This window comes from Callorhinus ursinus, unplaced genomic scaffold, assembly GCF_003265705.2.
Source record: "Callorhinus ursinus isolate GAN/ISIS: 27379988/994484 unplaced genomic scaffold, GSC_fseal_2.0 scaffold20, whole genome shotgun sequence".
NCBI lineage: Eukaryota > Metazoa > Chordata > Mammalia > Carnivora > Otariidae > Callorhinus > Callorhinus ursinus.
The window spans coordinates 3,832,920-3,858,558 of record NW_027397082.1 but is presented as its reverse complement, the minus strand read 5'-3'; the positions used below and the strand labels follow the sequence as shown (position 1 = coordinate 3,858,558).

General features: G+C 38.7%; 1 protein-coding gene across 1 annotated transcript in view; it reads right to left on the bottom strand.

The window, feature by feature from the left end:
- Nucleotides 1-11,239: 11,239 nt before the first annotated feature.
- RAB11FIP2 (RAB11 family interacting protein 2) overlaps nt 11,240-25,639 on the bottom strand; it is a 43,582-nt gene continuing 29,182 nt past the window's right edge. Inside the window, exons 4-5 of the mRNA XM_025880827.2 lie at nt 21,395-21,440; nt 11,240-15,592 (exon numbers count right to left, since the gene is read on the bottom strand). Of these exons, the coding sequence (XP_025736612.1) occupies nt 15,365-15,592; nt 21,395-21,440 (274 nt within the window). The 3' untranslated portion in view covers nt 11,240-15,364. The remainder of the gene's footprint in view (nt 15,593-21,394; nt 21,441-25,639) is intronic.

Genomic DNA, 25,639 nt, shown 5'->3' with positions numbered 1-25,639 from the left:
GTTCATATTCAATTTTCTCAATTGTCTCCCAAATATCTTTTTTTTTTTTTTTTTGCCTTTTTTGTTTCTAATCCAGATCCAATATTTGAGCAATACATTTGGTCGTGTCTCACTAAACTATTTTAATTTGGAGCAATGCTTTTTCGTTTATTGTTTTTCATGACATTGAAGATTTCGCAGACAACTGATTAGTATGTACTACTTCTGGATTTATCTGATTTATTTCTCATAATTAGATTAAAATTAAATATCTTTGGCAAGAATACTGCATAGGAGGTAACTTTTTTCTAGAAGGAAAGCATCCCCTCACCTAGAGGACAGAAAAGATTCTCATCAGAGTGACATTAAGCCTGATCATTTCTTTACAGTTTACTTTGCTGTCATGGTTTCTCCCATAAAAGATTTACAATAAATGTCTTGGACCCAGACCAGATCCTTAAATAGTTATTAAGCACCCAGTCATGTACTGAGCTCTGAATTTGTTTCTAAGATTCCGGGGGGAAAAAAAAAAAAGCAGCACTCTGGTAAAGAAACTGAGTTCAAGAATTTCATTGTACAACTCATGTTGTAAAAAGAAATTCCTGGACTAATTGCTGCCGGAAATTTATCCTGAGAAACACATAATGGGCAGCACCCTCCCTGTGGTTCTCCAGCCGAGGCAGCATCAATCCTCATGAAGAGCCTGGGTCACAGGGATTCTGTGCTCTAAGGAGAAGGGCCCCCTGTATTCTGGATGCCAGATGTGACAGTGGGGAAGCTGACAGTTTTGAAAATGAAGGAGCCTGACTCCTATTCTTGGCCAGATGGTGAACCCCTCACCTCAGCAAGGCAGTGGCTTACCTGAGGTTCTCTGTGTATTATTTTCCAAATACAGACCCCCCCCCAAATTAAATAAAGAGTGGCTCAAGTCTTTTGTCAGATAATAGTCAAATATTCCTGAAAAGGATAAAAAGATGTATCTTATTCAATTCTGAAAATGGCACATGGGTATGATGAAAAATTAAAACAGACCAAAAGGGTTTATGAAACATTAATCTGTCTCCTATGCACATACCCCAGTCCTATGTTTCATAAATAACCACCATCTCATATATTCTTCCAGGAATGTTCCTGCAAATACACATACCCATACCATACATAGTTTCATAAGAAAATTATTGGAGCTCTTTATACTTTTCTATTGGCTTTTCCTTCTCTCTCTACAATGTACCTTGGATATTTTGCTATATCAGCTTGTATACAGATTTCCTGCTTTTTAATTGCTGCATAGTACTCCATTAGATACCAAAAGTGTTTGGCTAGTGGCCCATTTCCAGTTTTTTGTTTTCATCAACAATGCTGCAGTCAGCATCCTGGCAAGCACGTGTTTGTATATGTTTGAGAATATTTGTAAGATAAATTCCTAGAAAAAAATCACTGGCTTAGTAAAGGGATGCATTGAAGATATTAACGGATCTTGTCAAATTGCCCTCCGAGGAGCCTGTCTCCAGTTACACTGTGAATGACCTGAGTACCCACATCCCCTTCTCCTGGCCAGCCGGTGTGTTAATATGGCCGAGCGTCTGCTAGGTGAAACCCAGCATCTCCTTTGTTTGTTTTTTCTATTTTGTAGATGTTTATTAGGATATTTGGTTTTTTTCCTGCCTGTCTGTTTTCTGAATATTTTCCTAATGGTTTACCTTTCCCTTACAGGTGTGTGGCGGTACTTGGTATAATAGAGAAGTTAGACCTTATCACGTGTGGGGCAGTCTTTCGCCATTTTACCATTTGCCTTTTGACTTTGTTTATGGTACTTTGTTGTTCAAATGTTTTAAAAGGTTTATGTAGTCAAATATATCTATGTTTTCCTTTATAGAATTTAGGTTTTGTGACAAACAGAAAGGCCTTTTCAGCTCTGACATTATTAAGAAACAAAACAAAAACAAAGTTTCCCATGTTTTTCTGGTGCTTCTTGTATTGTATGTTTAAGTTTTTAAACCATATATAATTTATTTTGGTATAAAGAGTGAGGTTTGGATTTGAATTTGTATTTTTTCCAGATGGCATTCAGTTGCCATAAGTCTATTTATTGATTGGCCCATCTTTTTCCCATTGCTTTGATGTTTGGTTTTCATCTTTTGAAGGTAATTATTCTCAATAAAAAGGCTAAATCAGACATCATTATATGCTGGATATGAAAATTTTTCAGTTAGTTTATTCAGTTTAGAAGCTACTGAAAACAATTCCTTTTATATATAACTCTTAATCCATTTGGCAGTTTGATACTTATTTTCCTCCAAACCAAAGAAGTCATGTGTCATAAATGTTGATGAAGTTTTCTTTTTTTTCTTTTTTTTCTTAGAGAGCGAGCGAGCAAGCATGGGGGTGCGGGGAGGGACAGAGAGAGAAGGAGAGAGAATCTTAAGCAGGCTCCTCGCCCAGTGTGGAGCCTCACGCGGGACTCAATCTCACGACCCTGAGATCATGACCTGAGCCAAATCAAGATTTGGACGCTTAACCAACTGAGCCACCTAGGCTCCCATTAATGAAGTTTTCTTAAATAAAATATCCTTTCTTCATCTTTCATTTCTAAATGATATGGCTGCAATTCTAAGTGGAAAATGAGGAGTTTTCTGCAATGCAGAAAAGGATAACAATTGGGATGCCTGGGTGGCTCAGTCAGTTAAGGATCTGACTCTTGATTTTGGCTCGGGTCATGATCTCAGGGTGATGGGATCGAGCCCCACATGGTGCTCTGTGCTCAGTGGGGAGTCTACTTGTGGATTGTCTCTCTCCCTCTGCCCCTCCCACGCCCTTCTCTGCTCTCCCTCTCTCTTGCTCTCAAACAAATAAATCTTAAAAAAAAAAAAAAAAGGAAAAGGCTAACAATAGTCCATTTACATCATTACCTCTAACCATTCAAGAATTGTCTCTATACTGGAGATAATTCAGTGTTTTCTTTTTTCTTCAATCTTGTTTGGAAACACCTCCCAGGTTTCAACTATATTTTGTCAAAATTAAACTCGTGAATTAACTAAGAGAGTCACGGGAGAATTGCATGTAAGGTCATCATTACTACTTTGTGATACTGGATATATCTATCATTAGCTATTGTCCAGTCTCAGTATCACAAGATGACATAAATGTCTACCCTCAGAAGAAAAGAACACTTAACTGTTCCTCCAACTTGAGTAGACCTTAAAAGACTCAAAAATGCCTCTTAAAAAATGGGGTGGGGAAGAGGGAGCATGACCTTCCTGAGCCCTTGGTAGACATCACTGATTGATTATGGCACGCTTTCTGTTTGTCCATCTTGTTCAACTGTGTATCATTTGTGTTTAGGATAGCACTTTGCACATAGCAGGTATTTAATTTGTTGAGTGGAAGGAAGGATGGGTGATTGTGGGGTCCAATCAATGGATGGGTGGGAGACTTTGCCAACGTCTACAACATAGTGCTAACTGTTTATTTATCAGTTAACACTGGAGGTGAAATCTATTTACCTTGTTGCACTGAGGTTTTATTCTTGACTCATTTTTCCTGACTATTCAATGAAAGATAGGTGCATTAAATAAAGCACTTCAGTCAGAAAAGCCCACCTTGCTTAGTGTGCTCATCAAGATGATATATTTTTGCATCATAATGTAATTAAATAAACTGTTTTTATATCTAGAATTTCCATAAGAGGCCTAAGCAAAAGTGGATCAATGTACTTCCCATTTCAAATAGGGACCACTCAAGTTTTCTTTCTTATTAATTACAAATATAAGCCATATTAGAATGGGAGCTCCTCCCTTCATCAAGGACAATGAAAAGTGTTTTCATAATAACCATGGTTGTAATATTTTAAAGTGCAGGTAAAATCTCAGCATGCTGCCATCCAAACCACATACAACAAAAAAGTAAAACCTTACATCATATTTCAAAGAACCAGCTACGAAACTCCTCCCTCCCCTCCTTTCTCTAACGTGCATCTAGTGAGGACCTGGAACGTGACGTGTGATCTGTAAGTGGTAGGGAAGAAAAGGTGAGCAGCTATTTTGTTCTGTTCAGTTTGCGTACAGATGAGCAGGGCACGCAGACAAGTAAACAAATATCTACAGTGGGACATGGCAAGCCCTCACTAAAATATTGAATGAAGAAGCTGATTAAGCATGCTTATTAAATTTTGATAGGCTGCCTATAATTTGAGATGAATTTATTTCTGCACACTCCCAATTTCCCCTAAGCAATGTTTTGGTAGCAATCATTTCTCCTCCAGACCCAACTCCTACTACCTATCAAAAACCCTTGTTTTCATTCATTTCAAAGGGGGCTCCCTTATAAGATAAAATCACTCTTTATAATAGCTATTCGTAATAACTATGTGGATCTTGGTAAAAATAATTTGATCACCCATTCAACGAATATTTATTTGATATATACCGGGCACTGTGCTAGCTGTCAATACTGGGGTTCCAATGACTAGAGGCTCAACTCTTCGCCGGGAATTCTTTATTAAAAAAAATAACTATTAGACTCAAAGACAAGGACAAATAAATGTGTAGGTTGAGGGTTTGCTGGAGGTCAGCAGAGATCAGATGCGGCAATTTGTGTGGAGTGAAACCAGCAGGACCGGAAGAAATGTATTCATATGATATAAATGTATTCATGACAGCTCATTCCACAAAAGATCTGAGGGGACTGGCCAAGATACGTACAATTCAAAAATGATGAAACAAGCGAGTCAGGACAAAGAAATAAGGATATAAAAATAAGAAAGATAGGAGTAAGTTTACCATTTAAAAATGCATACTGAAATTCACGTAGTTACTAGGAAATGCCGAACACTAATGATTGCCAAACTGAAGGGTAACTTTGGGGAAGTCTGTTCAACTCGACGATTCACTACAGAAATAGGAGGAACTCAGTGCAGAGAAAACAGAGAGGCATTTATAAAGTGCTTGGCCCATTTGTGGGAATCAGCAGACAAGAGAATCCCAAACTATTTTAGGTGGATAATAATAAATACCTAGGGAATCTATAATAATGTTGAAAGAGTAAGGGTCAGACAAAAGTTGAAGTAATATACTCATATACTAAAATAGTGAGATATTTGCAATAGCAAATCAGAAATTAAGGTGTGGTCCATGGCTGTGGTCTTGGTCTGGCTTATGAAAGAGATGTGCTTTGGGAGTTTGAGGAACACCCATGAGGGAGGTCACTCCTGTCGTTGTGAGGCCAATAAGTAACAGGCACTAAAAATAGGTTGGAGTCTGGTTTAGACCACAAAACACAAGAGTTGAAAGCAGTCAGAGAAGGTACCGCTGGAGGGTGAATACCAGGATGAAGACTTATGATCAGCTAGACATTCCCTAGGTCTGGTGGGAGCTAAGTTTTGTCTCATGTGTATACCATTCTGGCACATTCTTAGAGGAGGCATCATGATAGGTGTCTTGGCCCTAGCTCCTCAAGTGGTGTGACCCCGAAGTCACAATAAGCCTCCCAGGAATGGGCAAGTCTCCTCGGAATCACTCCTGGCTCAAATGAAAGGTGGTTGGTATAAGATTCAGGTGTCTCCACGCAGCTGAGTGACTTAGGACACCTCTGTTTCCAATCTTTCACAGAAGGTCCCTTGCTCTGGAGGACCCGTGCTGGGTGCCAACCTGCCCTTTGCCCCCATCCTTCACCATCCAGAGAAAAGAAATAAACAAATAGCCTCAACCTGCAACAGGATTAAAGGATCCTGCATGACCTAGGATGTCACCTTGCCTGCTCAGGGTTCCCAAGACCATCCAATTAAAACCGATGCTCCCTGCAAACCCTTCGTCCAGGCCTGACCCCCAGACCCCCAAGCTGTCCAGTCCCAGCCTCTCTCCTGGCCTGCTGCACAAAGCAGTGCACTTACCCTGGGTCCCGTGCGGTCTTTCTGCAAGTACTCCTTACACCTAATGAAGAGCTCATATAAGCACAATTCCAATTAGTATGATTTCCAATGTTTTCATTTACAATCTATTCACTTAAAGTCAAAATGACATCTTAATGCCAGTCAGCAGAGCAATTTGCCCAGAATAAGAAGTGAGCTGCATTTTTGGAAAGACTTACTGCTAGATTTCAGTCCACATTTTTTTTTTAATTAAAATACATGGATTGTCTTCACAAACTCTTCCTGAATATTTCATGTGTTTTGCGCTTTACTTGCTGTACATATCTTCACAGCATGCATATTATTCAAATATTCCCAACAGATGGTCTCAAGTGCTACATATTATATAGCATTAAGTGAATAGCTTGGTAAACAAATGAGTCAAGGATTAAAATATTTTACAGCTTATAAATCATGAAAGATGTTCAATAACAGTACATTAATAAAAAAAATCTTTAAATGTAAACATAAAAACATTAAATGCCGCTATTGGATCAGTCAACTATGACAAATGAATTTTTTCGTAAAACAGGTGGTCGTCCTGTACGGTCTCAGATTAGAACCTAAATTAATCCGCGGCTGGCAACTAGCTTACCTGCAGGCCTGGCCTCAACCTTGGTCTCTTCCACCCACCTTCCATGGCTTTCCCTGCCATCTTCCCCTCATTAACACCTCCTCCATAACCAGGAAAGGAAAGGAAATACGTAAGCCAATTCTGGTAGTCTTTGGACTAACTTGAGCAGAATTTTGCTGAAAGACGTTCAAACTACAAGTTCAAGTTGAGGATTCTGACCTGGCTGTGACTTTAATGCCCCAAGCTCTCCACAATTGGCTAAGCAGGTGTTTGGCACAGGCATCTCCACCGAGAAAACAAACCAAAACAAAACAAAACAAAAAAACCCAACCCAACAACTTTTGCCAGTGTTCAGATGGCTTGGAATCCATTTTACGCAGTTAATGTTCTAGCCGTTATTCCACTGAGGAATAAAAAGCAATAAAATGCTCTCCTGCTAGATGCTCTCTCTCCCACCACCCTTATTTTTGATGATGTTACTTAAACCTAATGCATAATGGCCTTTCCTAACTAGTTGGCCTTTCTAGTAATGATGCGGGATCTTGCAAGACTTTTAAATTTCATTCTAGATTTCCCTGGAAATGAGAACTCAACCCAGTTTTGATTGTGAAAATAATTTAAGCTTTCGGGACTATTTTTTTAAAACATTTTATTTATTTGAGAGAGTGAGAAACATGAGGGGGTAGAGGGTCAGAGGGAGAAGCAGGCTCCCCGCTGAGCCGGGCGCCCGAGGTGGGACTCGATCCCAGGACCCTGGGATCATGACCTGAGCCAAACGCAGTCACTTAACCAACTGAGCCACCCAGGCGCCCAAGCTTTTGGAACTATTTGGCAAAATTATTATAACCAGCAAAGTTACAAGGTGCCTGTTAAATAGAGTCTCTCACCTACAGTCCTACACTGGCTGCATTTGTCCTATTAAGGTTCGTTACCCGATTGCACACGCAGAGCCAGGCTTTATTCTACTACATTCCATATGCGGCTGTGTTCTGTTTCTTCTCTATACTAGTATCTTTGACTTCAGATAAAGGCCTCTGTGAGGCGGAGAAGGATGCTGCCCTCCTTAACCAAACGTGGAATAGCCACATCACAACAAAAGGAAGACACTCTAGCATGTCTGCCTGGAGGCCCATAGTCTCAATCAGAATCCCAAATCTTACTGCACAAACCAAAACATCCGTATCAATAAATCCATAGTATTTATTAAGTACCTACTTTGCATAACGCATTGTGATTATCTTACGAACATTCTATGACATTTCATCATACTTGAAGACTAAGTTTCTTTAAAATACAAAATGCTTATTTCACCAAAAAAACAAAAACAAACCCAAAAAACAAACAAAAAAACCCCTCCCAGATTCATAAATTCAGGACTGGCAAGGAAAGTTATATTAACTTAAAAAAATAAAAAAGGATTCTCTATTAATAAGCTACCCCAAAAAAGGGCAGGGGCTCTATCTCAATAGTTCTCAAATTTGAAAGTGCATTTGGAATACCTGGAGGGCTTATTAAAAGGGCATTCTGGGTCTACTCCCACAGGTTCTGATTTAGTCGGTCTGGATAAGGGCCTGAGAATGTGCATTTTAACAAATTCCCAGGTGATAGTGACATTGCTGCTTTAGGGACAATACTGTAAGAACCAGTGACCTACACTATTCACCTTTCCTCACCTGGCTGGAGTCAAATATGGTAGATTTTTTAATTTTATTATTTTTATTATGGTAGGATTTTAAATGGCTAATGTACAAAATCAAGCAAACTACGGAATTGACAACCATTATATTTTCATTGAAATACGTATTCTATATCCTAAAAAAAACACATGAAAACACATCAACTCAATACAAAGTACTGCTTGAAATTGTCATAGACCTTATGACCTTAACACAGCACATTAGGTGCCTAACTGATCTTTGGGATACTGAGCTTTGTTTGTTTTTCTGGGGGGTTTTGGTTGATTTTTTTTTTTAATAATTTTTAATGCCATAAAGTTTTGTTGTTGTTTTTTAAAGATTTTATTTATTTATTTGACAGAGAGAGAGAGAGAGAGAGAGAGAACACAAGTAGGGGGAATGGCAGGCGGAGGGAGAGGGAGAAGCAGGCTCCCAGCCGAGCAGAAATCCTGACGTGGGGTTCAATCCCAGAACCCTGGGATCATGACCTGAGCTGAAGGCAGATGCCTAACCGACTGAGCCACACAGTGTGCCCCATGTTTTTGGGTTTTTAAAAGATTTTTAAAACTTATTTATTTGAGAGAGAGAGCACGAATTGGGAGAGGGGCAGAGGGAGAAGCAGACTCCCTGCTGAGCAGGGTGCCTGACATGGAGCCAGATCCCAGGACCCTTGAGACCAGGAGCTGAGCCGAAGGCAGACGCTTAACTGACTGAGCCACCCAGTTGCCCTGTATTTTGGGGGGGATGCTAAGAGTTTTAACACAATTTTTGCCAAAAGCAAGACCATCATAAACAAGATACTGAAAAATCGTAATTACCACAAGAAGGGTATGTAAGAGATCCCAAGCTAACATTCTAAAATTCTTTAAACACTAGTGTGGTGGCCCTCCGACCGTAACTTGGATTTATCTGTACAGTTTTCCTTGTTCAAAGCAACTGCACGTCAGGCTCAGGGACAGGGCTAATCGGGGAAAGTCTTTGTTCCTTATTGTAATAAGAAAATTTAATGCGACCCACCCTCTTAACAACTTTTTAAGTGTACAAAACAGTGTTAGCGACAGACACAAGTTTGCACAGTAGAGCTCTAGTCGAGCAGAACTGGAATTGTGTACCCATTGAATGGTGACTCCTTCTCAACCCCTGCAAGAGTTTTGAGCTGGGGTTCTTACATCTCACACACACCCCACATGCCTCTCGGCCAACCCAGTTTTTGATTAAACACAAAATCACTTGTTGAGGGAAGTAAAACACCCAGAGTCTGAATTGCTCTGACGACCAGATGGTACATTAGAAATAGTGACTCAGGATGTCGCACACTGGTGGCCCTCAGCTTTGTTGAAAAAACGAATTTGTTGCAAACATTTGGAAATCGTATTTCATATAGAAATCTGTATTTTCATTTTCTCTAGGAAGATCAGGTTTAGCAACCCTGGCCTCAGCTTCACTTCCATGTGGCCACATGAGCCCGAGCTTAACAGCTGCTGTCCCCTTTTAGAGGAAGAATTGGGCTCTCCAGATGGCCCCGGCCTCCCCATAATTGCTACTCTGCTAAGCCTGGTCTGCCTGGTTACCCATCATACTTACCTGGCTCTGTTCACTCCGGAGTTTGCAATCCCTGCACAAAGGCTGTTGCACAAATAAGGAAGTTGGCTGGAACGTGCAAAGGACCTGCAAACTTGGTCTCCTACACTCCCCTCTCCCTTGCCAGAGCCTAACAGGATGCAAGAAACGTTCTAATGGTGAAATCTTTACTGTTCTAATTCATTAGAAAAAAATAAATCGTTTGCAAACTTTGGTGCTGTTAGTAACAAACTGGACCACGATGTCCATTTGGCCACAACACACTATCATTGAAAACCTCTGATAGAGAAATTTGATTCTGTGCCTCCCAGCATCAATTCTGGCTTTTGGGTATGCCTACCAAATGATGAAACAGTTGAACATTTAACAAATTTTAGGGTGTGAGGAGTAAAATAACAGAATCAAGCATTTCTAGTTCATGTAATTATAGGTTTCTAAAAATGCTGCTTCTAAGTAAAAATGTGAAAGCGTGACATTTGTGTCATCATGTAAAATTATTTGGGGGAAAAATGTAGAATGCGAGGCATCCACGTCACAAGGCCATTACCTTGAAAACCTGAACAGAAACATTTCTGAGACAGGCATTGCATTACAACAAATCCTTTGGGGAAAATGGCCACTTTAATAATATGTCCCTATTCTCAAATTACCCCAAATATCTTTGTCTCAGTAGACTAAGGAAACTTAAACCTGGGGCTAGGCAGAAAGGGGAACAATCTAGAGATATAGTGGGGGAAGTGCAGGGATGCGTTAAACAGGCCCCTAAAACTGATGGCAATTCAAAACAGGAAGACGTTCTGGCCTGCAGAGAAATCCCTTGCTCCAAATGTGTGTGATTTATGCCCCCAAAACTACTACATATGGATCACATCTCCCAGTCTGGAGGAATACAGCTGCCTGAGAGACTGCCATCCATATACACAGCCACACTGCCATGCGACTGGGCCCTTCCATGCCTGCCTCCTGCAGCCAGCAGAGGATGGACAGGCGCACCCTTGGACTGCTGGGCGGAGACAGTGGGAGGGTCACTTCTGCATGAGCTGGACAATCAGAAGTGGTAAGCAATGCTATGGGTTTGCCAACTCTATTCTTGAGTTTCACAAACAGATTTTTCATTCGTCGTCTTACATTTCCTCTGAACCCCTAAATGGTCCTTACCTTACAGGGTTGTTGCAAGGGATAAATGAAATAATGCATAAATGGAAAGCATTCGGGCTTGGCCTTAGCCTCCATCTAGATACTCAAATGTCATTTTCTACCCAAACCATAAGCTCCAGCCCTCTGAGGGAGGGCCTTCACACCTCTGTTGAAGAATGTCCAGTCTCGGGGGCTTGGAAACCACTCTCTGAACGACTGTTCAAAATTACTTTCCCCTAGTGAAGTGAGTTTGTAGGTCTTACAATACACTTGCCGTAATACACCAAATAAGAGGCATCCTGAGTATTTTTCAAAGACAAGCAGGACTCATGTAGAAATGCATGCACTGTACAGTTTTACCTGCAATAAGAAATTACGACAACTGAATCAAGATTGAACACTTTAATCAACTATAATAAATCGATAATTATATATTATATAAAAATTCTGATTCATGCATCAGATTACATAAATTATACAACTGTCACATTCTGCAATGCTTACAGACTTTTGGGTTTGTACCTGCAAAAATGTATACAAGTTACCAGAGCATTTTACTTAACGGGATGTAATACTCTTCAGTTATAAATAATGCTTATATCTTTCAAGTACCTACTAAATATATACACTTCTAGATCTGCAGCATTTTTTTTGTACCTCAAAATACAAACCACCTGGAAGTTTCAAAGATCAATAGGTCCAATGTATCATTTTTTACAGACCTCAATTCCATTGTAAGAGTGGAAATTTTCGACACAAGAAAATAAATGAAATAAAACGTCTAGTTTAATGCTTGAAAGCTTCTACACTTATTAAATACATCAGAAAACCCTTCATATGCAGATTAATTAGTTAAGGTGCTACCTATTGCATATTAAATACTTCCAATGATTGCATCTGGATTATTAAAGTTATAAATCTGTGAAAATGGGGGCTTTCGATGTGTGCTGACAGACCCTTACATCTCCATGAACCAGCGGCGCTGCGGTCCTTTACCTCCTACTTCAAAGAGATCGAGTGAATGAGCATGCTTTATACTTCACTTACACACACACACACACACACACACACACACAGACACCTACCATATCTATAAGACATATGAGTACATGGACATCAAAAAGTTTCAGCTTGAATTTCAAATCCAAAGTAGGTCGCTTCTCCTAAAAAGCTACAGAGGAAAATAACAGCTCTAGTGTAACAATTGCTAGATACGTTAAAGACAGCAGTTTTTTGTTTTTGTTTTAAGATTCTCCTTGCTAAAGAATAAGCACCCTTACGGGGGTAGGAGGTGGGGGAGGGCGGTGAGAGGATGGAGAAGTAGGTGAAGGAAGGATGTGAAGAAAGCAAGTCTGTCACTAATGAGCTGAATTTTACTTAGGTTTCCATTCATGAAATCCTTTTAAATACAAGGCAACATTTTCACAGCTGGAAAATTACTACAAAATCTTCATTTACTGCCAAAAGCAATAGATGTAGTTATGCATAATCTATGGATAATACTACGTTCATGGGAGGGTGGCAAAACTAGATTCAATGCACAATACAGCAGCAAAAAGCAATACTTGGAACGTTTTTCATGAATGGGTGACACGTCACTTTATATACAATTCTAAGCTATAACCCTGGGATTCGGTAAATGCAATTTGAAGCTTAAGTGGTAGGACAGTAGGTTCAATACTTTCAAAGCCGAATTTTAGAAATGGAAGGGGAACCGGATGGAAAACAATACTGTTTTGAAAATAACAGCAGAAATACTTTAGTCAGTAACAGAAGTATGTTAGCTTAAGATAGGTTTAGGATAAATATTGATGCTGTGATTTAAAAAATTCTCTTATGGTGGGAACATTCTTCAGCATGCATTGTTTAAGCCTAAAAGTAAAATCTGTCTGTAAGTCTACTGTGCTGTGCATTACTGAATGAGTGCATGTCTTTTATTTCTATGTCTAAACTACTAACAAAATATACCCTTAGAATACTTAAAAGTTACATTTTGGAGAAATTAAACGAAGGTGATCTTTTTTGGCCTTTTTTTCCCTACAATGCTAGAAACTAAAACTACTCTGTTCACACTTCTGCCCAAACACAGGAAACACTGACGTTTGCTCGGAAATTCATTTTTACTTTTTGATTTTAGATTTTAGTGATTTTATGTTGACCAAATTATGAACACTTATAATAAGTCTGACTCTAGGTCCCGAACAGAAGTTCATAAACATTGGGACAGAGCATTTTCAGGCAGTGACAAGTGCAGATTCCTTTTTCAGCACAATTCTTGTCTCAGGTTGAAAGATAAAAATATTGATTCAGTTATAACCGAATCATTCACGTCTGATAAGGCTAATCCTTAACAGTTCCATCCTGGCAGAGAACCTCTCCTTAGAAATGAATTTCCTCATAAAAAGAATAGTAGTATTGGAACAATACTTTTTAATGAATTCTATTTACATAAAACAAATCCCCAATACAAAACTGACATCTTGGTTCATTTTATAAGGAACAAATTTGGCCAAGGCATATTAAAATATCTGCAGATAATCCGTAATACTGAAAACTCATGGATTTTAGTACTTTAAGAAGTATAAGAAGAGCTTCAGTTATACTAACAGAAAAAAGTGCTGAGAATTTTATAATATCTAATAAAACGCTAACTAAAAATGTCACCGTGTTAAAAAAATAATAATTACTAAGACCTCAAATGAGAAAATAGAATTCTAAACCAGATTTTGAGGTTTAGAACAGAAATTTATTAAGTGGGAAAAAAAAGTTGGTAAAAGCTATTTTTCCTTCTCCATTTCTTCATTAAATTATTTAATTTTTTGTATTTAGGAAAAGTTCCCAGAATTTCAAAACATATATATATGCTCTCATAGGAAAACTAAGGTAACTCAGAAAATACAAATGAGCAATTTTAGCTCACAAATAAACAGTTGGCCAAGTATTATCTGATTCAGAATATTAAAATGAGCAAAACTATTCTATCTGCTTTGTACTGAATTTTCAATAAAGTCTTTGTGGAGATAAACATTAGACAAAAATGCAGTTCATTAAAAGCCTGGAGAATATAGATCTCCATTTACAGGTAAATTTTTTCTTTTAAAACCAGAAACACAGATTCAGTGTTTCACGGTAAGTATTTCAGATTTTTAAGGGAAAAAATAAGCAGATGACTAGTAATATTTTCATACCATTGTTTTCCACTTTACATCTCAGGATTATTTTGTACAAATCTATAAAGATAATTCACGGAAGTAATCGATGTTTTCGGGGAGCAGACTTAAAAGAGCTGACATATAATTTTGCAATAAACCCAATTCTTAAGGGTGGATGGAGAACAGTGTTTAGGGTGCCATGCTAGTGAAGGGCTGTTCCAACAACTCACTCCTCCTTCAGTGACTCTTATTTTGGTTCAAGACCCAAATGCAACCATCTGTTCTATTATTTACGTAACTTGAAACCAAGACGAATTCTTCATTCCTAGAATTTGCCCATTGCTTTGGGTTATCTGACAATCACCTACTTTTTTCCCCCTCGGAATGATTTTCAGATCTGACTTCCTAATACTTTCTTCGCTAGTGATTTAAAGGCATTCAGAATCTCAACAGAGCAGACTACATTAGCTTCTCTCCTACTTAAAAACGCAAATGTTAAGATAAAAAATTAACTCAAGAAATTCGTACTCTCGTGACGCTAGTAAATTTTCCTAAAATATGTCACGCTTTAAAAAAAAAGAAAAAAACCTTGGAATCAGTCCTTTTAGAAAAAGAGCAAACATCTGATGCTGGAATAATATATAGGAGCAGCTCATTGTGAAACCAAGATTCGCAAAGTCAAGAGTGATCTGAAGCAGCTTCCCTCTAAGTGTACTGGTAGCAATGATGATTTGTTTTGCATCGACAGAGCACACATAGATTTTCAAATTAAGAAATTGGTATCCTAATTTTAGAGGCAATCAGTTGTTTTTAAATGTTCTAGAAACACATGTATATATGAGGTATATGCATGTATTTTATATACAAAGATACATGAACATATATTCATGTACATATATATATGCATATAAAATATGAACTTTTTTTTAGTGTTTATAATGAACAGTATTCCTGCAGCTAAGTATGTCTACAAATTGACTTCTGAGAAACCAGCCAGAGCATCGATCCTGCTTTATGAGATCCATTCCTGAGGAACAGTACGTCATGTACTTCGCAGCCATCCCTAGGCCTGTGGCAGGTTGGTAGGCCAGCACCAGCACCTAAGTGAATCCTAAGGAACTGCTTATTCATTGAGAATCTGGCCCGTTTTCACTTGAAATGTTTCAATTATTGAGCTCACTTCAAAGGTCACTCTTGATGGTCCCTGTTAATATTTACAGGTAAAATAATTTTTCGCAAGGAAACAGTATATAATGACGCCTGATAATGCAGTTTCTTGCAGTACCAAGATTTTCTTCATTCTTTTTCTCTTTCTTCTTTCCTTTTTGCCCTTAATCATAAATGCGGCACAACTGGCTTATTAACTGTTGGCAAATTTGCCAGCCTTCCTGGACGGTTCGTACGGCACTCTGAGGATACTGGGTGTCTCCTCCATGACCCTCACGAGGAGGTTGTCGATGTAGTCCTCGAGTTCCCGGATGTGGGTATCTTTCCTCCTCAGGAGCTCTTTGTGCTTCACCAGCTCCTGGAGGACCTCCTCGTAGGTCAGACCACGATACCCTGCAGTGGCATCAAAAGGGTTGCTGTCCTAGAACAGAAGAAAGATGGGTCACTTTAGGAGACAACATGGCGGGCAAATTCAGAATTATTTTGAACTTCAACTTTTGATTTTTCAAACCCCGATCAGGTTTTTTCTGTGTCTGTGGCTAGAACCAACACGACCGTTCACACCGCGGCTAGCCAGTCCTGAGGCAAGAACTAGGACAGATGCACCAAAGCCTTGATTGTGATTTTAAATCCTTCTAGAACCGTTTTTTACTTTGTGGACAATGTCCTAATATACGAAATTGACCATATAATTTAGGACTAAAAGATAAAATGTTCTATAACAGATATAACTAAAATAGATTAAAACTAAAGATCTCTAAGAGTTACTTGGGACAACTCTAAGAAGTTACTGAAAACTATACATTTGGACAATGGCTTAGTCCTCATGGAACTGCTCCCAGTGAACTGTGGTTTAATGTTATGACTTTGGCTTTCTATTGAAGATGGTTTCAAGAAGCAGCACTATCCCATGTGCTTCTTCACTTTGCTATGAACTGTTCAGGGCCTCCAGAAGTAAATCAATGAGCAGCCTTGGAAGAAGCCCCATGGGGGTAACTTCTGTTTTAATTTAGAGGCAAAAGAAGCTTCTTCTCCCCTGAGGAACCAGTCTGTTTCTTCCTCCTCCTAGTGCTAATCCCTATATAACTTATTTCCCTTTTTGCCCTGGTTATTAGGAAACTCGGAGTTCAACTACAATCATGTGAAGGAACACTCAGGATTAGTTTATCTGCATTCTCCTCTTTCACTTACTATTTTACTAACCTTATTCTATTGGTATTCTTTTTTACACAAAAATAATATAAACAAAACAGAAAAAGACACTGATTTAATTCATTTTTATTACAAAGCACTCTAATAAAAGAAAAATATTTGTCAGAAATTTCATCAAAACGGCACTAGAACATCATCTACAGTGTATAATATTTAGACTGATTATATAAACTATAACATCCAAATATAAAGGAGCAACCTTTATGCCTTTTTATACATAGTTCTATCCTTAAAACTCAACAGCTTAGAACTGGTTTTTATCACTTTCTTTCAAAACATTTCCATTCGGCTGTAAGGAAAAATACACCGAGGAAACCAGTCCTGCTCTCAAGGACTAACTGTCTCTAATCTATTCCATGGAGGATGGAGAACAGGGACTGGCGGGTGAGTGCAAAAAGGCCTTTTTTCTCTCTTGTATTCAATGGATTAAATTTGTCTTTGTTTTCAGGATCTACTTTAATCTGGTGTATGTCTAGCTCACCACAAAAGCCCAAGTGTAACTTTTTATTCCCTCGTCCCCAAGGTACCTTGACTTTGCCAATCAGAGAAACACCTGAAGTACAGTTACCAGTTCGATGCTTCGGTTACCAAAGTCACTCCCTTCTCAAGGAAAAAGGGGAAAATTCAGGATTGAAAACTGCTCCAACCTCATGGAATCGCTCATGTTTTATAGAGAAGATACAGCTCATGCTAGGCCTTCAGAGACTCTGCCAAGCAGAAATGCATAACAGACATCCCAAGCAGTGGGCTCTGCTTGTTTAAAGGAGGAAAGCAGACTGAAGGCACAGTGGGCTCGACAGCAGGTGATCAGGGGAGAACGGGTGCCGGAAAACAAGGTTCAGGGCAGGGCATGGAGAGACTGAGATGGGAGGTTCCAACAGACCGTCGAGGACGCTGGATTATTGCAATGGGAGACAGGAAGCCACTGAAGGTTTCTCAACAGGGGCAGGATATGATTGAAGCGAAGTTCTAGGAAAATTAAAATGGCAGCAGTGGGTAAGATCATTTGGAGGGGCTGAGATTCTCTGTAAAGCTACTGAAATGTTAAAGTTAGTAAGAGCCTCCACTACATTAACAGAATGAATAGAGAGGATGCCAATGGAAAGTGAGCTTAAATTCTTTAAGACTGTATTTAAAACAACTTATTTTAGCAATAGAAACTGGGACCAGATACAACTTCAGCAGTTGTATTACCTTTGTCCCTAAAAAAACATTTAAGAATATTGCTTTACCACACAACCCTGGAGACAAGTGTGGTTTACTTTTTCTTCTCTCTCTCAATCTTCTGTAATTTTAAGAGTACACACACACACTCATGTATTAACTAATTTATTTAATTGGTCATGAGCAGTTGAAGATATAAAACTTAAAATTTCCTAACCACAATCTTATTAAACATTTATTATATTAAGCAGATTTCTACAGAAAAGATAAGACACAGTATTGAGGCAAGTTTATTTTTTAAATTTATTAAAAATAAGCTAAACTTTCTTACTGTAACCCAAGTAATTCTGCATAGATTTGAGACAGATACCAGCCTAGGCCTCACTTCCCTTATCTGATAAATGAGATGTTCTCCACGGTTCCTTTCAACTCTAAAATTTCCTGGTCTACAAAGTAATTTTTTTTCCTGAACTGCATTTTAGAAAAGTAATAACATCCAACTAATGTGATTTCATTTATCTAATAAAGCATATTCTGAAAAATAGGCATTCTTGTGCGAATTGCAGGGGTTAATGAAATTGAACTAAATGGGTTTCATTACTGACTAGTTGAGGCTGTTTTATATGTTTTCTTGGTTTAACATAATAACAGCATCTGAGTCTCTCTAATCTTAATCAAGTTACACATATATGAACTGATTTCTCCAAACTATTTAAGTGACGATATACAGTTAGAAAATCATTTATATTGTTATATTTAACCACACCAGTACTACCAGATATGTGATTGAAACTTTTTTTTTAAACATTTCTCTAAAAACAATGAGGATCAAAGACATGTTGAAAAATTCTTATTCTGACATACGTAGTTTACATTAATGCCATGATACGAATCAATCTAATGATTTAATCTCTCAAAATAATTCATCATCATCCCAGGATAATGTTCAATGCTTTAAAGCCATAATCTAGAGTAGAAAAGCCATTATTTGGCTTATTTTTCCCCTCACAACCATCTAATACTTATGTACAGACAGATTTCCTGAAAATACATTTCTGACCTTTTCAATACATTTTCCATTTGTCCTTTTATGTGAAAATTTTCCCCCAAATTTCTGCATCAAGTTTCTAGGCAGGAAAACATCTTAGAAACACATGTACTATAAACTATATTCTGGAAAAGAATATAAAATAATTAAAAACAGTTTTGTGCTTAGTTCCAGATTTTATCCCATATTTGAAAAGCATTTAACCCCTCTAATTTTAGGCCTGAGATTCTTAAACTGACTGATATACTCAATACATATGTATAGATCTACGTCTCCTTCTGTTGTTGATATAGCTCCCAATAAAATAATAAAGATTAATATTAATCCATACAATAGGAAATTAAATAATTTTCTGGTCACAAAAAGTATTTTGCTTGAAGAGGAAAACTCTCAGGCAAATACAAAATCAGTTATTTTTCCAAAAGATACTTCTAATACTGTTCTCGGAAAAACTTCTAAAACCGAGAAACCTCCAAACTGGTAGAGATGCCCCCCTAACCTACAGTGGGACTCGAAAGTACTTAGTATTTACTCCCCTGGCTCCACACAGATAGCACATGTGTTTTTAAGATGTCTTCTTATATTGAAATTTAATGTAAATTTGTCTTCTCTCTTCCCCTTTTACAACCGATCCTTTGTCATTCTGACCCAACCTCTGTTAAAAATTTCCATATGCAGATATCAGAAAATAGGGAGTGGGTGAGAGATCAGCAGAATTATCACAATAAGTTTTCCAATTGCAATTTTAAATAACAGAGTTGTACAAAAGACTTTGGAGAATTACTAGTGATCTATTTTTACTTCACACATAGCCTAGACTTTTAAACGAGGAAATGTATATTTTTTGCAATATTTAAATTTCAACAAAAGCAAATTATCAGGACTCAAAATAACTGGAGATTTAAAGAAAGGTTGTCCTGGTAACCAAATATTGGTGGGGCACTAACTGACATCCAAGGCAGCTAGAGGAGAGAGAGAGAGAGAAGATGAAGGCTTGGCATTCTCTGATCATCTCATTATTGTTCTAATGAGGAACTTTGCTCTGGGAATATCATCTCAGCTACTTTCACATCTTTTGTCCTACTGCCTTCATCTCCCTTTCAGTTCTTAATTAGGCCTTAAAGAGCTCGCACTGCCCTTTCAACTGGCTACTCCTCCTGTTTAAACACTGAGCTTTCACAGACAGGTGTTGGCAATAGCATGTAAGACACACAAACTTAATTACAAAATACTATGTCCAGAAGGGGAAAGAAATAACTTGGTGGACGGCTATTATCGGAGAACTTAATGTAAATTACTTCAAACATCTTATAATCTTCAACATAAAAATTGTTCAAATACTTTTCCTCAATAACGCTCGGTAGAAGGATGAGCTTTCTCCTCTTAATTGTATCCTGCAGTAAATTAACAACACCTAGTAATCCTTTTGCTGCCATTTAGAATAGTTAGTATTCCAGAGAAAAATAATCACACATCAAGGATTCTTTTATCACCTTTAAATCCTTTAACTAAAACAATTTTCACATTTTATTTCTTTAAAGAATTCTAAGGATGCTTTTACGGCAATAAATTACAAGATTGGGAAAAGTACATGTACAAGCACAGAGAAATTGTAATTAAGGTTACTTAATAAACAATGGCTGCACATTAGATCGATTTTTTGATGTTGCATTTTGTTTGAGATTAAGTAACCGCCTGATAGAATTCATTTTACTATCTGATCAAAGGCTGACTTCATATATTCTGACATTTCTCACCAGACTGCCATATTCTAAAGACTTGAGTATTTATGAAACATCAAAACTTATAAATCATTTACATAAAACAGCAAAAATGCAGCAAAGTCCTCTGGTTCTATAATGTTTTCTACCGTTCTAAGTACAAATAACTACATTTAGAATGGTTTACACACCACACCATACTGTCTTCTAGGCATATCACATCACAGAAAATTGTGGTATGTTATTGCTTTAAAAAATTCTTATTATACATCTGGATCACACACATTAAGGACAGATGGTTCAAACAGCAACCACCAGTCTCTTGGAATAAAGGCTCTATTTCTGTTATTCAGTGAGGATTCAGTTTTCTACCAAGAACATGCGCCCATACTTTTGTAAAGTAACTTACTCTCTAGGTTTGATGCATTTAGAATTGACTGAGGTGCAGTAGAACTCGGAACAGAGAGTCAAACCTGGACTTCAAATAATAATAAAATGAAGTTAAGATATCTGAATAGTCCTTGCAAAATCTGTGAGTTAATTCAGCTGGTAGCTTCTAAGCCTGTTAATATATTTGGTTTTGTTCTAAGAAGGTAAGTGTCCTAAAGGTTCTTTCAAAGCCTCTCCCTGTTAGCTAGATCTCTTGCCAGGATGCTGTTCCTATTGTTCAATGTTAATAAGGCAATTTTATTCTTTCTTCGATTTTTGCCACAACAACAAAAAATGTTCATTTTTCTCCACGTGCTCTTATTTCCTAACTATAACGTTGACCCTGACATACAGCTTTCACATTAATTTTAAAACAGTCTGTAACCAAAATATGTGGATTCTAAATTGGCTTCAATTAGAACTATCATATTTGCTTGAATTTCTATAGATCATAAAGTCACACCCTACCGTATATTAAAGACAAAGCTGGAATTTTGCTTTTCTTCTTTCTCCCCAGATTACCACATTAAACTATAATCCAAAGGTAACTGAGGGATTCAGGATGAAGGTCTTTTTAAAAATATATGCCAGCCAGAAGGCCGGCTTGTGGCTTCTTTTCCCGTAATGCACTAACGCCTCTGCAACTTACCGGGATTTTCCTGAGGTCCTCATTACTTGTCGGATTCATATGAAAACTAAGAAACAAAAGACAAACACAAATGTTAAAAGTATATCGCACAGTCCGCATGGTTGAGGAAACATAAAAACAGAAGCTTTCTAACCAACACGGCAATAACAATTTCTGAAGTCCTAAATGACATGGATGAATGAAACTTAACCCAGGATGCAGGAGAAAAACAATACTGACTCAACATTCCCAAGCATCTACAATTTTAAACTTTAAAAGAAAACCTTTCAGTTATTATCAGAACTGAAGAACTGTACCTCTAAATGTATAGTTTCTAAAAATCTTCAAACATAAGCGATTTTACCCAGCAAGATAGTTTATACAGCTGAATTTTATCACTTATTCATGTTATATACACACTCACCTGAGGGCCTTCTGATATAAACTGTGGAGAATTCAATAAATTTTAGTTGGAAAGACTGTAGAATGCCAGAGTTAAAGCAATCCTTTAAAAAGATTATGTAGGTATTAGAAAAATTAATTTTTAAACATTATCCTATCAATGAGAATGAGTTCAGAGTTGTATGAACTATTTCTGTCATTAATGTGATTTCTAAGTGGTCTTCAAAATTTAAATACCCAAATGGACCAAAACAAAATGGATTTCTTCCATGCAGAGAGTAAGAGAACATCACAGCTGAATGCTATAATCATTTTCTTCTTTGAAACATGTCCATTAGGAAGGGACTACAACCAAAAAGTGGCTAAACTTCAAAGTCATCTGATGAGTAAATATTTCATCATTGCTATTCAAGCTTAACTTTTACCCAGCACTTAAGAGTACTGGACATTAGAGCCTCTACAAAGCATTACTGTCCTAGGAATCTTTTTATACCCCCCCCAAAACAATACTTAGCTGTAAAATAGACATTTTTTTCTTTATCTGTGTTTTATCAGCCAAATAATTGGAATCCTTTGAAGAAATTCACTTTTACAACTTTTGATGGCATGCACAAAAAGTCTGAACACTGGCTATAATGTCTGGACAATCTCTATTCCTACAGGCACATGTCCCAAGCTATAAACCCATGGGGCACACTTGCGTTTCTTGCATGAGAGAAGGCCTCACACGTCCAACATTTCATTTGTTATGACTAAGATTCGTAGTACGAGCTTCCAGAACTGATGACTGACCTTTTCTAGCTAGAACTCCTGTGGATAAACTGAGTATATTTCAGTAGAGCTGGGTGACATGGCAGAGAAGATTAAAACATATTTTAAATACCCACAAATGAACACCCCAGCAACAGGCTGATGCAGCTGACCCATATTCTCATTCACTGTCTTTACGGTGTTCTGTATGGTTCCAGACTAGCATCAGTGTACCAGCAAAGCCTTAAGAGCCTGAGCAAAGAGTGGCTTAAAAGAAATTAACAAAAATAAAATCCAACAAGCCACACGTAGGCCTGGAGTGTCATGGGAGGGGCTGCTAAACACAGGTGGTCCCCGTCCTCCCCAATTTCCAGTCCAAGGCAGTCAACATCAGGTTAGTCCTGGAGGGCTAACCTCTCCTGGCCATCTCCTCATGGCACACTGTTTTCTAATAGGTCAAGAAACACATTCTGTCGCATGGCTTTCCATCCAACGGAGATACTCTCACGCACAACATGATTTCCATTCAGGTCTGTGGTACACACCGCGGTTAGAGGAGAGAAGTGACTGATGGCCCTGGGGCCAAGGGGTGTGAATTCAAATCCCGATTCTGCCCTAATCTTGCTGGGTGACCCTGAGCAAGTCACTTAACTTTGTGTCATCTGTAAAAGGGGGGTGGCAATAGTCCCCGCATAGGAGACTACTGTTAAGATGAAATGAGTTAACAACATGTAAAACACTCAGCACAGCCATACAATCCAGCAATTGCACCACTGGGTATTTACCCCAAAGATACAAATGTAGGGATCCAAAGGGTACGTGTACCCCGATGTTTATAGCAGCAATGTCCACAGTAGCCAAATGGTGGAAAGAGCCAAGATGTCCATCCACAGATGAATGGATAAAGAAGATGGGGTATATATATACAATGGAATATTATGTAGCCATCAAAAGGAATGAGATCTCGCCATTTGCAATGATGTGGATGGAACTGGAGGGTGTTATGCTGAGTGAAATAAGTCAATCAGAGAAAGACATGTATCATATGACCTCACTGATATGAGGAATTCTTAATCTCAGGAAACAAACTGAGGGTTGCTGGAGTGGTGGGGGGTGGGAGGGATGGGGTGGCTGGGTGATAGACATTGGGGAGGGTATGTGCTATGGTGAGCGCTGTGAAGTGTGCAAGACTGTTGAATCACAGATCTGTACCTCTGAAACAAATAATGCAATATATGTTAAGAAAAAAAAAAAGAAGAAGATAGCAGGAGGGGATGAATGAAGGGGGGAAATTGGAAGGGGAGACCGACTATGAGAGACGATGGACTCTGAAAAACAAACTGAGGGTTCTAGAGGGGAGGGGGTGGGGAGATGGGTTAGCCTGGTGATGGGTATTTTTTTTTTTTAAAGATTTTATTTATTTATTTGAGAGAGAGAGAGAGAGAGAGAAACAGTATGAGAGGGGAGAAGGTCAGAGGGAGAAGCAGGCTCCCCACTGAGCCGGGAGCCTGATGTGGGACTCGATCCCAGGACTCCGGGATCATGACCTGAGCCGAAGGCAGTCGCTTAACCAACTGAGCCACCCAGGCGCCCTGGTGATGGGTATTAAAGAGGGCACATCCTGCGTGGAGCACTGGGTGTTATACACAAACAATGAATCATGGAACACTACATCAAAAACTAATGATGTAATGTATGGTGATTAACATAACAATAAAAAATTTAAAGAGAAAAAAACACTCAGCACAGTGACTAACAGAACATGCTCAGTGAATTATTTTATTTAATAAACATTTACATGGCACTTAGACTGTGCCAGATACTCCTCTAAGCACTTCACCAAAATTAACCCATTTAATCTTTATAACCCATAAGGGAGGTGTGATTTTTCATTTTCAGGATAAGGGAACGAGTCACAGAAAGGTTCGGTAACTTGAGTGTGGCCAGTCAGTAAGAGCGGGAGGTGGGGAGGTGTCTGGTTCTAGCCCCTGCCCTCCTAACTCTGACACACAGCCTAGCCCTGCTCTCTGCACACAGATCTGCTGAGGGAGTACCGGCCACACTGCTGAAGCCCCGAACAGACAGGACTCACGGATTCCTCAGAACACAAACACCCCCATCCTTTTGAGCAGGCACATGGCAGAGCTGCACCTGTGGAGGGAGGGGAGCGCACTCAAGAGTCTCACTTTTAGACCACATGGAAAACAAAATGTCCCATCGCAGCAGTTAGCTAAGGAAGGCCCATGTCAAGGAAAAGGGAGGATTTAAAATTACATGAAGGATAGGTTTGGCAGAGAGAAAGGGCTCTGAAGATAGACGCGTGGCCTGCGGCTGCGAGACACGGCACCACTGCAGTACACGGAAGAGACTAGAACACAAGGCCCATGGGGAGGAAGCAGCCCTTGAAGGCTCTTGATGCAAAAGATGGGGCTCTTAGGACCTGATCCCTTAGAGCAGTAGGCAAGTTTTTGACAATTTTAATCTTCTTTCATAAATGCTATTTAGACAACTCATGTCTGGTAGCATAATCCATACCATTACAATTGACAATAATGACAACTGTATGAATATCGTGAACAACAGTATGACTGTACAAATAACATTCTCTGTCTCAGGAAGAAAGTACTGACCTGAGAAACAGAAATGCTGGCATTAGATTTATTGTAATACAGATTTTTCGAAAACAGACATTGAGGACACAGATTTTACCAAAATCACAAAACTACCAATATGTAATATCCAGTAGCTTTAGCCTATGAAACTAAAGTGAGACTCAGGGACAGCCCAGAAAATGTCTGAGAATTCTTAAGAATGCTGAAATGACAAAGGTCACCCCCCGGCTGGGGAAAGGGTGTCGTGCACAGCCGGCCCTGCTACCCCCATTATGACTGGCAGCCATGCGCAGCACAGAGCTGAGCGAGAGGGCTCTCGCGCGGGGCATTGTCTGCAGGATAAAGGCACAGCCCCTCCCTTGGGGTCGGCTTTATTTTCACACACTGACGTGTCAAACACATGACACACTCAGTCACTCATGGCTGCCTTTTTTGATCTGTCCTTAAGGGGGGAAAAAGAGTTAACTGAACTGGATTGAATTAGCCTGGCGAAAAATAAAAT